Genomic DNA, 17,680 nt, shown 5'->3' on the forward strand with positions numbered 1-17,680 from the left:
TGCAACCAGGATCTGTCGACGAAGAGGAAGCTTTTCTGCTACGCGATCATGCCTGAGCGCCACGTGGGATGAGCTGGAACGCGTGGGCCGTGCGAATTGTCATACAATCACTTTTACCGGACTACTCAAAGCCAAGAATGGTTGAGAAATGGGGGTCTCCGAGCCGGCCCTGGCTGGCAAAAGTGCCGGGAGTCCAGCTACTGCAAGCCTCGTTAGCCGTATGATGGCAGGCTCGTTTGTGTATAAGCAGAGCGTCCCATAACGCACGATGGCTGCCAAGCACCTTCCTTCTACACCTTCGCCAGAGAAATGGGCACCATCAGCGACCGCGATTTGAAACAGATATGGCAGTGGAACGCCACAGTCCCAGAGACACTAAAAGGCGTCGTTCACGATTTAATACTTGAAGTCGCAAGAAGGCAACCGAATGCGCCTGCAATCGAAGCATGGGATGGCTCCATTACTTATGGTGAACTGGATCGCTACTCGCAAAGATGGGCGACTCACCTGAGATCGCTGGGCGTCGGCCCAGAGGTGCACATCTCTTTACTTTCTGAGAAGAGCAAATGGGTCTCTGTGGCAATGCTGGGCGTGATGCGTTCCGGAGGCGTGACAGTAGTCATGGACATTACGCAACCAGACGAACGATTGGGACTAATGATGGACCAAGTCCGTCCACATGTTGTCTTGGCCTCAGATGACGCTTGGTCAACCGCTGAAAAGCTGGCCACAAATGCCATCATTTGTAGCATCGATGGAGATCGCCTAGATCGCGAGCTTCATGCTACCGGGCAGGACAACTCGCAGAAAACCACAGCGACGGGAGAGAATGCACTGTGGGTATCCTTCACATCCGGTTCTACAGGCCGACCCAAGGCTGTCGTCGTCGAACACCGCAGCCTGTACACCGAGCTGCATATCCAAGCCGAGCCCACGGCCATGTCAACATCATCTAGAGTCTTTGATTACGCCGGTTATTCCTGGGACATGACATGGTACAATGTCCTCTTCTGCTGGCACGCAGGAGGCTGTCTTTGCGTGCCATCGGAAGAGGACAGGAGGCAGGACCCTTCAGCAGCTATCAAACGGTTCCGTGCAAATTTTGCGAATATCACACCTACAGTGGCCGACTTGCTGGACGACGAGGCTCTACATATGCTCAAAGGCTTTGAAACCATTGGCGAACGTGCCTCACCGAAACTTCTATCGCGGATACACCCTTCTCAGAGATATCGAAATACGTATGGAGCTTCAGAGTGTGGATCTCTCCAGACAGCAGCACTGAATCCTGCGACCCCTGACAACATCGGCTACGGCAGTGGCGTTGTGACGTGGCTGGTCAACGAGGACGAGGACGGCCAATTTATTCTTGCGCCGATTGGGGAAAGTGGTGAGATCTGGCTTGAAGGACCTCTGGTGAGTCGTGGCTATCTTCGTGATGAGACACAGACTGCGAAGGCCTTCGTTGAGGATCCCCCTTTCCTCCTCGCCGGCGATGGCGGCAAAATACCTGGTCGAAGGGGACGACTGTATCGAATGGGCGATCTGGCTAAGTATGCTCCCGACGGAAGTCTCCGAATACAGGGCCGACGCGATTGGCAAGTCAAGTTGCGCGGTCAAAGAGTCGAATTGGGCGAAGTCGAACACCATGTGCGTGCCGTCTTGAGTCAAGCTTGTGGTGAAGAGGGACTGCACGTAGCAGCCATGGTTGCCACCCCTAAAGGCCATGAAATCCCCACTCTCATTGTCTACGTCGTGCTGCCCGGAGCTGCGAACCTAGACGACACAGAATTGCGCTTGGAACTATCGAAAGCTACAGAGGGTGTTGACGACAAGCTCAGAACTCGAATACCAGCTTATATGGTACCAAAGGGCTACATACCTTTGCACCAGCTGCCCCTCACCTACACAGGGAAGAGGAACCGCGCCGTATTGACGCAGAAGATCACCGAACTGACCTTGCGGGAGATAGCGGCGTTCTGGTCATCGGATCGGACGAGTCGACGGTCTCCGGCATCCAAGACCGAAATCTTGTTACATAGCCTCATCGCAGATATTCTGGATCTTGGAACAGACGAAATCGCAGCGGAAGATGATTTTCTCCGCCTAGGTGGCGATTCAGTGCTCGCCGTTCGATTGACAGCTGCAGCACGGAAAAGAGGCACCGCGATATCGGTCGCTGAAGTGTTTGCGCATTCACGAATATGTGATCTAGCTGAATATATTGATCAGCGCAATGCTAGGGAGGGACCTGCCACTGTCTCGAAACCAACGGAGCCAGTGGCTCCCTTCAGCTTGCTACAGCTTCTTGACCGCGAAGGTGCTTGCGAGGAAGCTGCTCGTCAGTGTGAGTTGAATGTTGACGCAATCGAGGACATTTTCCCATGCACAGCCTTGCAGGCAGGGCTCATGGCTCTGACTGCACAGCGAGCAGAGGACTACATTGGACGGCAGACCTATCAGTTGCGCGCCGACATCGATGTAGCCCGTTTCAAACAGGCCTGGGAACTTGTCTTCGCTGCTCTACCTATCCTGCGCACGCGGATCATAGACTTGAGAGGAGAGGGCCTGGTGCAAGTCATAGTCAAAGAGTCCAGTGCTACAGCTTGGGATTTAAGGACAACGACTACTATTCCCTCGATGGGGCTAGGGTCACCTTTGGCCAGCTTCTGCATTTTGAAGGACCAGAAAGGGACCAATTTCCAATGGACAATGCATCACGCTCTCTTCGACGGGATCAGCCTTCCCCTAATGCTTGCTAGGCTGAGATACGCTTACGAACATCTGGACGCCGGTCCTTCTCCACCAGAATTCCAAGCATTCGTTCGTCGTGTGCAGCAAATAAGCAGGGAGGAGGCGAAATATGCATGGCAAAAACATCTTTCTGGCTTGGAAGCTCACGTTTACCCGCCTTTGCCCTTTCCCTCATACCAACCTCGTGCCGATCACGAAGTTGTGCATCGTATGCAAGGTATACCTTGGCCCGCAGGCAGTGGTTTTACTGCAGCGACAGTGATCAGAACAGCTCTGCATTTGTTACTGGCAGAATACACTGGCTCAGCAGACGTGGTCTACGGCGTCACGACGTCTGGTCGTGCTGTACCGGTCGATGGTGTTGAGTCGATGATCGCGCCCACCCTTGCCACTGCTCCAACTCGAGCGGTCGTTGACTTTGAGCATGGCGAACAAGTTCGGCGGCTCCTCACACGCGTCCAGCACGATTCACTGGCACTGGCAGAGGCTGAACAATTGGGCTTGCAAAACATTCGTCTTGTCAGCGATGATGCGCAACGAGCGTGCGATTTCCAGACGCTCTTGCTGGTCGAACCTGCAGAGCAAGCGGATGACTCTACGCCTGTCTTCGTCTCGGAGGCGTACGAGGAGGACTTAGATACAGCAGTCTTCAACTCCTATGGACTGCTGATCCATTGCTATCTGGACGCTGAGAACGGAGCACGAGTCACACTAAGCTTCGACTCCGCAATGTTGCCTGTCAAGCAAGCCGAGCGGATGGGCGGCCAGCTTGAACACATTGTCCATCAATTGTGTGCTCCCGAGAATCATGAAGCGAGCGTTACTTCGTTGCGTATCGCTAGCCCACAAGACCTTCAAGACATTTGGTCCTGGAACAGTTCCGTTCCGGTGACAGATATGGCAGAAGCCGAGACCGTGCATCAGTTGATCCAGCTGACTGTCGAGCGTCAGCCCGAATCACCAGCAATGGAAAGCTGGGACGGCAGACTTACTTATGCTCAACTGGACGAGCTATCGACAACGTGGGCACATTACATTGCTAAGACATATAATGTGGGCCCAGAGGTGATTGTCCCACTGTGCTTGGAAAAGGGCATCTGGATGACCGTGGCAGCTCTATCGGTAATGAAGGCTGGCGGCGTCTGCTGTGCGCTCGACATCAGCCAGCCATTGGACAGACTTACTACCATTGTCGGTCAAGTTGCAGCGCCACTGGTCTTGGCGTCTGCAGGTACAGCAGAGCTTGCTCGTTCCATCGCAGGCGACGGTGGTACCGTGCTAAGCGTCGACGATGAGCCGACGACTACAATCTCCAAGCCGGCGGAACGGCGTGAACAGTTGGAGACTCTGCCTCAGGCCCGGTCGTCGAATGCTCTATACGTCTCATTCACAAGTGGTAGCACTGGCCTGCCAAAGGGAGTGGTCATCGAACATGGCAATTTCATCCATGCAATAGCACACCAGCGAGCATTCCTCGGAATCAGCGAAACTTCACGCATACTGGATTTCGCTTCGCCAGCATTCGATGTCTTTTGGGAGAACTTGCTCATGGCTCTCACTGCTGGCGCATGTCTATGTACGCCTTCTGCCAAGCAACGAATGGACGACCTGGCAAATTTCTCGAAGCAAAATCGTGTCAACTATGCCGAAATCACACCTGCTCACGTACGAGCAGTGGATTTCTCACATGTGTCGACAATCAACCTGAGCGGTGAGGCTCTGAATTATGCAGATATTGAGTACCTCGAGAACTCTTCCGCACGCATCATTGACTCATATGGTCCGGCCGAGTGCACTGTGACAGCAACAGCAACCGAATTGACTCGTCCTTTCGCCAGGAGAAGTGGAAAGCCAGGTCTTGGCGTAGGACTCGGCTGTGCGACATGGGTGGTCAGTGTTGATAAGCCCAGTCAGCTCGCACCTGTAGGCGCTGTGGGAGAGCTATACATCGAAGGTGCCCTCGTGGGACGTGGCTATCTCAACGATCATGCGAAGACAGCGGCAAGTTTCATCAACGATCCAGAATGGCTGATCGATGGCACCAGATATCGCCAAGGCCGGCAAGGTCGACTTTATCGTACTGGCGACTTGGTGCAGTATTCTTCCGATGGATCTCTAAACTATGTCGGGAGGAGAGACGATATGGTCAAGATTCGTGGCCAACGTGTCGAGCTCGGTGACATCGAACGAAACATTCAACGAGTTGTCCGCGACTACCAGAATGACTCTACAGCATCCATAGATGTCATTGCTGAAGTGGCGCAGAAAGCATTGATAGCATTTGTCGTGCGACCATCGAAGGCGACCATGGAGCTTGTGGAAAGTAATACTCTGGCCACACTGCTCGCGGAACACATTCCAGAATTTATGATCCCTGTAGCCTTCTTTGCTCTGGACGAAGTACCGTTATCGCCAAGTGGAAAGATCAATCGACGTATGCTCCGCGCACAAGCTGAAGCTCGTATGGGCGACAGCTTGGCAAAGAACAATGTGCACAACACTGTGATCGAGCCAACCTCTGAGCTCGAGAGAGGTCTTCGAGACGTCTGGGCTGAGGTGCTGCAGTGGAAAGCCGACACTGTATCGACCGACGCCGCCTTCACGACGCTAGGCGGTGACTCCATTACTGCAATGCAAGTTGTTTCGAGAGCGCGGTCAAGAGGGCTAGAGGTATCTGTCGTGGATCTGCTTAGGCTCAAAACAATCCAGAACGTCGTCAAGTCTGGCAAGGCAACTCATGCGGTCCAGAAGAAAGCATCCGCTGGTACTAAGAAAGACCGTGCTGTATGGAGACCGACGATGCAGCAAAAACGGTCTCTGGCCACGTTAGGGCTCACGGCTCAGGACGTTTCTGATGTCTACAAATGCACACCAATGCAAGAAGGACTGCTGTTTAGCAAGAAGACAGGTGCTGCGAGTTACCTCACGCACTCAGTCTGGGAATGCAAACCCAGAGCGGCGGATCGTATATCGATCTCCAAACTCGAACGTGCGTGGCAAACCGTTCTCGTGCATCACTCCATATTCGCGACAGTATTTCTGGATGATGAACAGAGTGGAGGGTTCTTACAAGCCGTCCGACGGTTCTCAAATTTCTCAGAGCAAGTCCAAGTAGTGGAGACTGGGGATATGCCGCCTGCACAGTGGCTAGCGCATCACTTTGCAAGACCTACATTCCAGCTTGCTCAGCCAGAAGTTTTTGTATCGATTGCCACAAGTAAGACTGGGGAGTGTGCCTGTCGTCTAGACACAAATCATGCTCTGATAGATGCTGCTTCAGTCGGCGTCCTCTTGGACCAACTCGACACAGCCTATCGTGGAAGTCGACTGCCTCCATCGCCGCTATTCCGCGACGTGATCGAATACATCGAAGCAACAAAGGCAGAGAATCGGATCCAATATTGGAGCAACTACTTGGCCGATGTGAAGCCTTGCCACTTCCCTACCGAAAGTGCTGGTGGCTCATTGGACAACGCCAAGACACATACCGTGGATGTTCTCCATGGCGGTGAGACGGCCATCTATGATTTCTGCCGCGCCAGAGGTGTCACGAGAGCGGCCTTCATACAGGTTGTTTGGGCACTCGTATTAACGTGCTACACTCGCAGTGATGAGGCCTGCTTTGGCTTTCTTGCGTCCGGACGAGACATGCCTGTAGATCATGTCGATCAAGCTGTAGGTCCTTTGATCAATATGCTCACCAGCCGTGTGTCTCTCGAAACCGACAAGAGTGTAGAACATTTGATTCAATCGATCAGTGAAGACACGATCAGCCACCTGGAGCATCAGCACGTGTCGTTGGCAGAGATACAACGAAGCGTCGGTAAAGGAAGCTTGTTCAATTCATCTGTCACAGTGTACGACGCGGGATCATCTACCAGCGCACCAAAACACAACGGCGATGCAGCAATTCATCCTAGTGGGGTCCAGTTCCAAGAGTGTGATGCTTCGGACGAGCAAGAATTCGACTTCGGCCTTGCAATGGAGCTTCGCGGCTCTTCGACTATCATCAGCTTTGCTTTCAGAGAGAACAGTTTCAGCATGCGATCCGCGTCACATGTTGTCGCAAAACTGTGCGAAGCGATACATTTTGTTCTTGACGACCACCAAGGGTCGAATGTATCCATTCGTCAGAATTTCTTCCAGTACGCAACAGGTGTCTCACAGGAGAGGCTAGACACCTTCTGGCAAGACCAGCATGGAGACACCGAAGCCCCAACATTTCCAGTACTGCCATCGCCCAACTATAAGCCATTACTCGACGAAGAATGTGCCATGAAGATCGTTCTACCGCTGGCCAGGCGAGAGCATTTACCAAGCGTCTACATGCATGCAGCCTGGGCTCTACTTCAAGCAAAGTACACCGGCTCAGACCAAGCACTGTTCGGCGTGTTACAAGAGGATGAAGGCCATTTTTCGCATACTCCTGCGACATCACATCGAGCTGCTCTACCACTGCAAGTGACTTTATCTTCAGACAAAACATCAGTGGAAGACCTTTTGGAGCAAGTCCACAGAAATACAGCTTTGATACGTGAGAGCAACACTCTGGACCCATTGTATCTCCGAAACCTTGTTCCTGTTAGCGATGACGCTCTCCGATTGCGGACTCTTGTCGTCTGCAAGTCTCCGCGCGAAAGTCAGCTGAAAAGCAATGGAGTCATGAGCAATGGAACCTTGATCAATGGAGCTCTGAGCAATGGGACCTTAAGCAACGGCCATGGCATGAACGGCGACAGCCGTGTCGCAGTCACAAACGGCACGTCTACCCCAAAACAAAATGGCTCTTCCGGAACACATCACGAGGAGACAACTGCAGCAGCTCTCGTGTTAGAATTCGAGGCCAGCTCTTCGTCCACAGTTGAGATCAAGTCATATTTTGACTCGTCTGTGCTGAGTGTCGAGATCATGGAGCGCATGTTGCACCAGCTGAAACACATCATGGGTCTATTGACAGACTCGAAGCTCGCGAGCACCGACCTCCGCGATCTTGATGTGATCAGTGTTCCGGACCTACGAGATATATGGCAGTGGAATTCTGACATCCCAGAGCCAATAATGACGCCTGTTCATGAGATCTTCCAGCGAACAGTTGAACTTCAACCGGATGCCGATGCGGTAGCAGCATGGGATGGGCAGTTCAAGTATCGAGAGCTCGACGAGATCTCAACTCACTTGGCACGATATCTTGTCGCCCGTGGTGTCGGGTCAAGCATTACTGCTGTTCCACTGCTTTTTGAGAAGAGTAGGTGGATGCCGGTGGCTATGCTTGCAGTGAGCAAAGCTGGCGCTGCGGCTGTCACAATGGATATCTCCCAGCCTGTGCAGCGTCTGGCTACTATTGCAGCCCAGGTCAATGTGCGCATTATACTCTGCTCTGTATCGGCAACTGAAATCGCTGCACAAGTTCTGGGGCCAGACGCTCTGAGATCGTTGGAAGATACCGTTATTCCTATTGACGCGACACGGATTTTGAACATGAAGATCGATTCAACGCCTGCCAGCCTCCCTCGCGTCAATCCGGCAAGCACAATTTTCATTCAATTCACCAGTGGTAGCACTGGGATTCCTAAGGGATGTTGTATCTCGCACGCGAACCTTGCCACTGGCATAGAATACCAGTACCGAGCCAGATTAGAGTACGGGCCGACGACTCGGGTGCTCGACTTCGCATCATATGCATTCGATGTTTGCTGGCTGACGAACATGGGAGTGTTGTGCACAGGAGGCGTCGTCTGCGTGCCTTCAGAGTTCCAGCGAAAGAATGACATTGCAGGATTTATGAGAGATATGCGCGTGAATAGCGCAACTTTCACGCCCACGATGGCAGACACAATCAGAGATCACGATGTGCTCAGAAGCTTGAAGTACATCAAATTGGGCGGCGAATTCGTACCCGAAGCACTTGTTCAGCGGCTACAGAAATACACGAGGGTCTGGATCGCCTATGGGCCCAGTGAGTGTACAGTTGGTGTGGCATTTGCGAAGAGGGAAGAGGGTGATCAAGGCATTGGTCGCGGAGTGGCAGCAGGCACTTTCGTTGTCGACCCGGTCACTGGAAAGCTTTCACCGGTTGGCGCAGTCGGCGAGTTATGGGTCTCCGGTCCGCTAGTCACCAAAGGGTATCTCAATGACCCTATCAAGACATCAGAGAGCTTCATCGAAAACCCATCGTGGTACGTGAGGGCCGGACATCAAGGACGCCTGTATAAGACAGGAGATCTTGTCAAGTACAACCCGGACGGATCGATCCAATTCGTGGAACGCATTGACACACAAGTGAAGCACCGTGGCCAGCGAATGGAGCTGGACGAAGTTCGATTCCACGTGCTTCAGCAGCTCGTCTACGAGTCCCAGGAAGATCTGGAGAAAGTGCAAGTGGTAGCCGAGATGATCACTCCCAAAGATCGTCAAAGGCCTAGTCTAGTGGCTTTCATCGTCCCACGAAATGCACGTACGTTGAGTGAAGAGGAACTACGAGGTTCAGTGGTGCGTATGACAGAATCTATTGCAACCCGAATGAACGCAAGTGTGCCATCTTACATGGTGCCTGTCGGCTTCATCCCGCTCTCAGACCTGCCCACGACAGCTACTGCAAAAATTGACAGACTGTCACTACAAGCTATTGGAAGCGAGTTGCTATTTGAGCAACTCATAAACGATCAAAATACAAAAGCTGCAGTCTATCAAGAACCAACAACACAACTCGAACGACAAATACAAAGGCTCATGTCGGATGTCCTTGAAATTCCACCCAAGAGTATATCTGCTCAGAGCGGCTTTCTCCAACTGGGTGGTGACAGTGTGCTCTCGATGCGATTAGTCGCGCTGGCACGACAAGAGGGCATCGTTCTGAATGTTGCAGACATCTTCAATCAGCCCACTCTGCGCGACCTTGCTACAACCGCGCGATTGGATGACCAGTCAATCGAGCAGACGATAGAACCATTCTCGCTACTTGGACAGTATGATACTGATGCGATCCGACACCAAGTTGCCGGACTTTGCAATGTCTTTTCGGAACAAGTTGTGGACGTGTTTCCTTGCACAAGTCTGCAAGCAGGGCTGCTTGCGTTGACCTCTCGACATGATGGCGATTACATCTGGCAGACGACTTTCGAGCTTCGATCAGGAATCGATCTTCAGCGATTCAAGCGAGCATATGAAAAACTCTTTGCGTCCGCCTCCATCCTTAGAGCCAGAATTGTCCACATATCTGAGCAAGACAGTCCAGTTCAAGCGATTGTGGACGAGCCTGTGCTCTGGAAAGAAAGGCCTGGCAACGTCTCCATGGGTCCAGGCACACCACTGAGCCACGTCGCGCTGAGTTCATCACCAGACAACAAAAGCACATACTTCACATGGTCACTACACCACTCTGTATACGATGGGCATTCAATGCAACTACTCATGAGCGCCTTGAGAGATGCCTACGAGGGTCGCGAGATACGGCCTTTGACACCCTTTCAAGGCTTCATCAAACATGTTGCGGCAGTGTCGGAGACTTGGCAAGAAGCAGAATTCTGGTCACAACAATTTATTGGCCTCGACGCTGCAAGATATCCGCCTCTTCCCACACGCGAGTACGTTCCAAGAGTTGACTCCAATGTCAAGCATAGAATCGATAATTTGGGACCTGCACCGCGAGGCCTGACGCTCGCTACCTGCTTACGTGGAGCGTGGGCACTTTTGTTGACCCAGCTCACTGGTCGTACAGATACTGTTTTCGGCGCGGTAGTGACTGGCCGTCAAGCTCCTGTCAGTGGCATCGAATCTTGTGCCGGCCCGACGCTAGCTACAGTCCCTGTGCGAATATCACTTGATTATGATTCGAGCTTAAAGCAGTCGCTTGAGCAGATACAGCGCCAAGCGACAGACATGTTTTCTTTTGAGCAGGCCGGCCTTCAACGAGTGCGCACCATGAGTGCAGAGGCTGAGGAGGCCTGCAACTTCCAATCATTGATGGTGATCAATGCCTCCACGTCACAGAATGAACACACAGAGGGTGATGCTGACGCACTCTTCGACATGTCGGATTTGCCGCTCGATCTGAACGGGGCAAATAACGATGATGCTTTCGCCACTCACGCCCTCACTTTGGTCATCGATCAGGACAGATCACAGGGCCTTCAGTTAACACTATTCAGTGACAGCCAGATTGTCAGCCCTGTTGAGGCAGAGAACATTGCACGACAATTGGAGCACATCTTGCGTCTGATATGTACACCAGGGTCCGAAGACGAGAAGGTCGGACACTTAAATCTAGCAAGTGAAAATGACCTCCAGGAAATCTGGAACTGGAATCGGGAAGTTCCGAAGGCTGTACCAGTCTGTGTACACGAAATCTTTGTCGAAACTGTTCGAAGACAGCCTGAAGCCCAAGCGGTCTGCTCTTGGGATGGAACTCTTACTTTCAGGCAGTTGGACCAACTGTCTACACGACTCTCAGGCCATATGTCTCGTCTTGGCGTACGACGAGCTACCCTGGTTCCTCTGTACTTCGAAAAATCGATGTGGATGACTGTCGCTATGTGGGCTGTCATGAAGGCTGGAGGAGCATCTGCTGGGAACGACATCACACAACCAAAAGAGAGGCTCCGAAAGATTGTCGGCCAGGTGCAGCCCAAAGTCGTCCTAGCCTCAGCACGATCGGCGGACCTAGCTCGATCTTTGTTGGAGCCGGGCGCGGAAGTTGTTATCGTGGATGAGGCACACCTCCAAGATCTGCCACCATGCGAACCAGTCAACTCGGAAGTGCAGCCCTCTGATCCACTTTTCCTCGTGTTCACTTCTGGTAGCACGGGCGAGCCGAAGGGTGTGACCATAACACACGAGAACGTGGCCAGCGCGATTTATCTGCAGGCCGACGCACTGGAGATTAGCAAGCCTGGTGCACGACTATTGGACTTCGCATCCTATGCTTTCGATGTCACATGGCAAAGCAATGTTATGGCAGTAGCACAGGGATCATGCGTGTGCGTGCCATCTGATGATCAGCGACAAAATCACCTCTCCCAAGCCATGGCCGATCTCAAAGTAACATCTGCTACCCTGACACCACTTGTCGCTGAAACGCTAGATCTGGAGGTCGTGAAAGGCTTGCGATATATTGAGATGGGTGGTGAGATGGTCAGTGACGCATTGATCAAGCGAATGCCTGCCAGAGTGCGTGTAGCGTACGGACCGAGTGAAGCGACTTTGGGCGTAGCATATGCCAAGAAAGATCGTGGTGACATTGGCATTGGTCCTCCGACTGGAATGTGTGCATGGCTTGTGGACCCGATCACATCAGACCGCCTTGTAGGCAAAGGATGCATTGGCGAACTCTGGATCGAAGGCCCTCTCGTGTCACCTGGCTACATGAACGATCCTGCTAAGACGGCCGCCGCTTTCATAGAGGACCCCAAATGGCTGACAGTGGGCGGGCCTGGGTCGTTTGCCTCATGTGGTCGCCGAGGCCGGCTATACAGATCAGGCGATCTTGTTCGATACGCACAAAATGGACATTTGATCTACATGGGTAGGAAAGATGTGCAGGTGAAGATCAGAGGTCAAAGAGTCGAGCTGAGCGAGATTGAATCGATTGTAACCCGAGAGATCAGAGTCAGCCTAGATGGACATGAAGCCGCCGCCGAAAAGATCAGTGTCATCGCTGATCTCGTCTCACCGGAAGACGTTGAAAGTCCGTTGCTGGTGGCCTTCGTTTCACTTGGGAGTAGTATCGAAACCGATGCGGAGTCTCTTCTCCGCAGCGCACATGCCAGGGTCGCTGCTCATGCCGCTTCTTACATGGTGCCTGTGGCCTACCTGCTCCTCAAAGCTATGCCTCGAACAACGACCGGAAAAGCAGACCGCAGGGAACTTCGCAAGCTCGCCAGCACCAAGCAGATAGCGGAATTCTTCCATCCGTCACGCTCAAGCACAGGTAGTGAGCGCATGCCATCTTCACCTGCGGAGCGAATCTTGCAAGCTTTGTGGAAATCCACTTTGAAGGTTTCCAGGCCTATCACGGCGGTCGATAACTTCTTTTTGCTTGGAGGCGACTCTATAAAGGCTATGAAGCTCGTGTCAGCGATACGACAGTCCGGACGTTCGCTCATAGTAGCAGATGTGTTCAAACATCCCGTCTTGGAGGACTTGGCAAAGCAGGTCAAGAGCCACGTCACCGAGTCAGTACATGTTCCCAAGGCTTTCAGTCTCTTGCAAACACGTCAATTGAGTCTCGACCATGTTCGCAACTCTGCGGCTATCACAATGGGCCTCTCTCCAGCAGATGTGGAGGACATCTACCCCTGCACGCCTCTACAGGAAGGTCTGCTTGCTTTGGCAGCCCGCCGGCACGGAGCCTACACGGCAGAATTCGATCAAAAGCTTGACTCCGCAATTGACCTCGATAGGTTTAAGCACGCTTGGAAGATGGTGGAAGAAGCTACGCCTATCTTGAGAACTCGGTTCCTAGATCTTGAACGATTCGGAATTGTGCAATGTGTGGTCCGGCCTACGTCAAAATGGAAGGAAGTAGAGTCACAGCCAGAGACACATAGCTCGAATCGCGTGCTGGGAGTTCCCCTCAGCGAAGTCGCGCTGCACACGGACCAGCGCTCCGGAGGCGTGGTCTGGCGCTGGAGAATTCATCATGCCCTTTACGACGAACCCACTGTGGACCTGGTGATGGCTTCGCTGCGACAAGCATATCACCAAGGAACAGCCTCGACGCTAGTGCCCTTTGCTTCTTTCATCAAACAAGTTCGCTCCATCTCGCTCGAAGACTCCCAAAAGTTCTGGCAGAAGGACTTCTCTGGCCTCGAGGCATCGCCATTCCCTGGCTTGCCTCACCCGAAATATCAGCCTCGAGCAGATACTGCCTTTGAGCAAAAGATCAAACTTCGAGGAGGACCTCCAGCGGGCTTTACCATGTCGACATTATTGAAAACGGCATGGGCACTACTTGTAACACAGCGGACTAACAATAATGAAGCGGTATATGGCGTAGTCACGTCCGGTCGACAAGCAACTGGTTCTGATTTAGCGACGATTGCTGGTCCTACTATCGCCACTGTTCCCGTCAGAGTGCGATTGACAGCAGGCGCAGAAGAGAAGAGCTTAGATTTGCAATCCTTGCTCGAGCAAATTCAGCTGCAAGCTGTAGACATGACGCCGTATGAGCAAAGTGGGCTGCAGTACATTCAAAAGGCAAGTCCGGAAGCAGAGGAAGCCTGTCGTTTTCAATCGCTCCTCGTGGTGCAACCAGCTGCCGACGAAGAACAGGCCGCAGAAGACGGCCTATTCATGGAAGACTCAACATCAAGCACTGAGGGCGAACGAACACCAGTTCCGGCTGCATTCAGCACCTACGCTTTGGCCGTAGTCTGTCAGCTGGATGATGGCCGTATCAGCATAACTTTCGGCGTGGATTCAAATGTCGTCTCGAAAGCCAGCGCAAGAAGGATTGCCAGTCAATTCGAGCACATTATTCATCAACTTATTGATGTGACGAACATTGGACGTTCCATAACTGACCTAAATCTGGTCAGCGGACAAGACATGATGGACATTGCTGAGTGGAACTCTCGAATTCCCATCGATCCCGCCAACGTATCTATGCACGAATTGATCGCAGCGATCGCTCACAAGCACCCAGAAGCCCCGTCAGTCTGCTCACACGACGGAAATTTGACTTACGGAAAGCTGCTCGAGTATTCTCAACGTCTTGCGCAGTATCTGATTACCGTCGGCGTCGGTCCTGGCACCATTGTTCCAATTTTGTTCGAAAAGTCGCTCTGGTTTCCCGTGACATGCCTAGCTATCATGCAGACCGGCGCTGGTACATGTGCCATGGACGTAGCACAACCCGAAGAGCGACTGAAAGTAATGGTTCGCAAATCAAGCCCATTGGTGGCCATCCTGTGCTCCACGAGCAGCGCAGAAGTCGCTGCACGCATACGCTCCGATGATCAAGCGGCTGTCATCGCCATCAATCAGGACTTCATGGACAATCTACAACCAAGTGCTGTTACAATGCCTCTCGTCGATCCACAGAGCCCGCTGTATGTGGTTTTCACATCCGGCAGCACTGGTGAGCCAAAAGGAGTGGTGATTACCCATGCAAACCTGGCTAGTATGAGCCGCTTGCAGTCGAACTTTCTTGAGCTTGGCCTCCACTCTCGAGTTCTTGACTTCGCCTCCTATGCATTCGATTCCACATGGGCTTTCAATTTTCTGACATTGGCGGCTGGTGGGTGCGTCTGCATTCCCTCGGAGTGGGATCGAAAGAATGATACAGAGAGTGCAATGCGACGGTTGCGGGTCACGCAGGGAACCTTTAGTCCGACATTCGCCGAGACACTCAGCGATTCCACTGTTCAACGTCTGAACTTCATCGAGCTTGGTGGAGAAGCAGTCCCACAGCGTCTTATTGACCGCTTTCTGAAGCTGACGCGGGTCCGAATCGCGTATGGACCCAGCGAAGCGACGATCGGTAAGCATCTCAGGCTAATATGCAATGAAACATGCGACAAGAGACCCGTGCTGACTTTTCACAGGAGTAATGTTTGCCAAACAGGAGCAAGGACATCAAGGTCTCGGTTTTGGCCTTGGCTGTAGGACATGGATTGTTTCGCCGGAAACCTCACGCCTGGTCGCCATCGGATCTGTCGGCGAGCTTTGGCTCCAAGGACCTCTTGTTGGCCAGGGCTACCTGAACGACGAAGCACAGACCAAGAAGGCATTCGTAGACTCACCGCAGTGGTTGCGGAAGCAGTTCCCTGAACTCTGCGGTGACACCAATGAAAGATTGTACAGGACTGGAGATATGGTATCCTACGCTGAAGACGGGTCAATCACATTCCACGGAAGGAAAGATGGTCAGGTGAAGCTGAGAGGTCAACGACTAGAGCTTGCTGATGTCGAGAACAACATCTTGAAGCAAGTGGACGGCCAACACAACCAGGAGTTGCAAGTTGTTGCCGAGATCCTTAAGTCAGCCGGGACTCGCGACATCTTGGTGGCATTCCTCAAGTTTGCTGGATCTGAGGACCTGAGCGAGGACGAGCTTGCAGGACGACTCGCACGCTTGATCCAAGGTGGCGTTCATGACCGTCTGAAGGCTACATTGCCACTTTACATGGTGCCTGCTCGATATGTGGCGCTGCAAGATATGCCTCGAACGACAACAGGCAAGATCGATCGAAGACGACTCCGAGCTATGAAGCACTCTGAAGAATTGATCATCGATCCGACTGCAACTGCGGGAACCCGTAAACCACCTGAAACCGCGATGGAGGTGCGTCTACAGAAACTATGGTCGGCTGTATTGGACATACCACAGGACAACATCTCCGCGAATGATAGCTTTATGGCGCTTGGTGGAGACTCCATCCAAGCCATGAGGCTAGCCAATCTGTGCCAGGGAGAGGGGCTCGAAATGGCAGTAATGGACATTTTTACCAAACCGCTATTGTCTGAGCTTGCGGAGACCTTGGAAACGGCTTCGGAGCAATCGACCACCTGTCCAACTCCGTTCAGTCTAGTGGGAGACTACGATCTGGACAATCTCCGCAGTGAAGTACAGCGGCAGATTCCCGCTACATCTGGCACGATTGAAGACATCATGCCGATCACACACTCCCAGAGAGAATATCTGGATGGCTCCATTGAGGGAGGTCCTACCGGATTACACTGGTTCTATATCGATCTCGAATCATCAGTCGAGACCGAACGATTGCTGAATAGCTGTGTCGCACTTGTCAAGCATCTTGAAGTACTGCGCTTAATGTTTGCAGAAGTACAAGGCCAGCTCTATCAGATACTGTTGAGTGATCCACCCATCACAACGGAGGAGGTGCAGGTACCATCGGGACATACAGTCGATGAGTGGTCGAAGACAGCTTTCACTGGTGACGAGAATGATCTTCAGTCCTTCGTTGGGAAGACTTTCACGCGATTTGTCCTGCTCAAAGACTGCAACGGATCATGTCGCCTGGCTATCCGACTCTGGCACGCGCAATACGACGGCGCATCACTCCCAGGAGTGGCAAATACCCTGCACAAGATCTACCAAGGCGAGGCATTGGAGGATCAGCCCAGTGTATCGAGCCTTGTTGCACTCCAGCAGCAATCAACAAAATTGGATCGCGAATATTGGAACTCGATGCTCGAAGGATCATCAATGACTTATCTGCAGCCCGAGATGACTCTTGTTCAAAGTAACAAGCCTGTCGCAACACTGCACTACACAGGGACTATACAGCTTACCCAGAAGTCCAAGCGCATCGGCCGCACACCAGCGACAAATTTCACAGCTGCCTGTGCCTTGACACTTGCTCGGCTGAACGGCAATAAAGACGTCTTGTTCGGCCGTCTTACCTCTGGAAGAGCTGCACTACCAGCCCGACTGCGCAATATAGTATTCAATTGTCTGACCTACCTGCCTGTCCGTGTGCAGCTTTCGAACTCTGACGACGGGTTCAGCGACCGAGAAAGTGTTGAGCAAGTTCTCAACCAAGTGCATCGCCAGTACGTTGATGGCCTTGCGTCTGAAAACCTACACTCCGAGGACATCGCGAAACAGTGCGAGGCTTGGCCTGCTAACGACGGCGAGTTTGGAGTGTTGACGCTGTATCAAAATGGCACCAGAGCCGAAGAGTCGCAAAAAGATGGCGATGGAGAGATTTCTGGTTCTTCTTTCGCGATGCACGGACTGCGAGCAGCTACCAACGAAGTCTACAAGTCGGATACGGTGGTGATCGCTGGCGTGCCCCGTGATGATGGCATACTCGAATACCATATTATATCGAAGTCCACCCTGTGTGATCAAGAGTACCTGGAAACGGCTGGAGCGATATTGAGGGATGCTTTGGAGAAAATCGACAGACTCGATGCGCAATAGATGCGAGATCCATATTGATTTTTTCAGCAAGCGTTAATT

The 17,680-nt window shown here is 52.4% G+C and overlaps 1 protein-coding gene across 1 annotated transcript; it reads left to right on the forward strand.

The window, feature by feature from the left end:
* Positions 1-309: 309 nt before the first annotated feature.
* On the forward strand, positions 310-17,641 carry RHO25_007989 (uncharacterized protein; the record flags this gene model as incomplete). Its single annotated transcript, XM_023600148.2, has 2 exons — positions 310-15,232; positions 15,297-17,641. 2 exons carry the CDS (start codon positions 310-312, stop codon positions 17,639-17,641), a joined length of 17,268 nt encoding a protein of 5,755 aa, XP_023449697.1.
* Between the last annotated feature and the right edge of the window lie 39 nt (positions 17,642-17,680).

Source organism: Cercospora beticola, chromosome 5 (genome assembly GCF_033473495.1).
Source record: "Cercospora beticola chromosome 5, complete sequence".
In the NCBI taxonomy this organism is placed as follows: Eukaryota; Fungi; Ascomycota; class Dothideomycetes; order Mycosphaerellales; family Mycosphaerellaceae; genus Cercospora; species Cercospora beticola.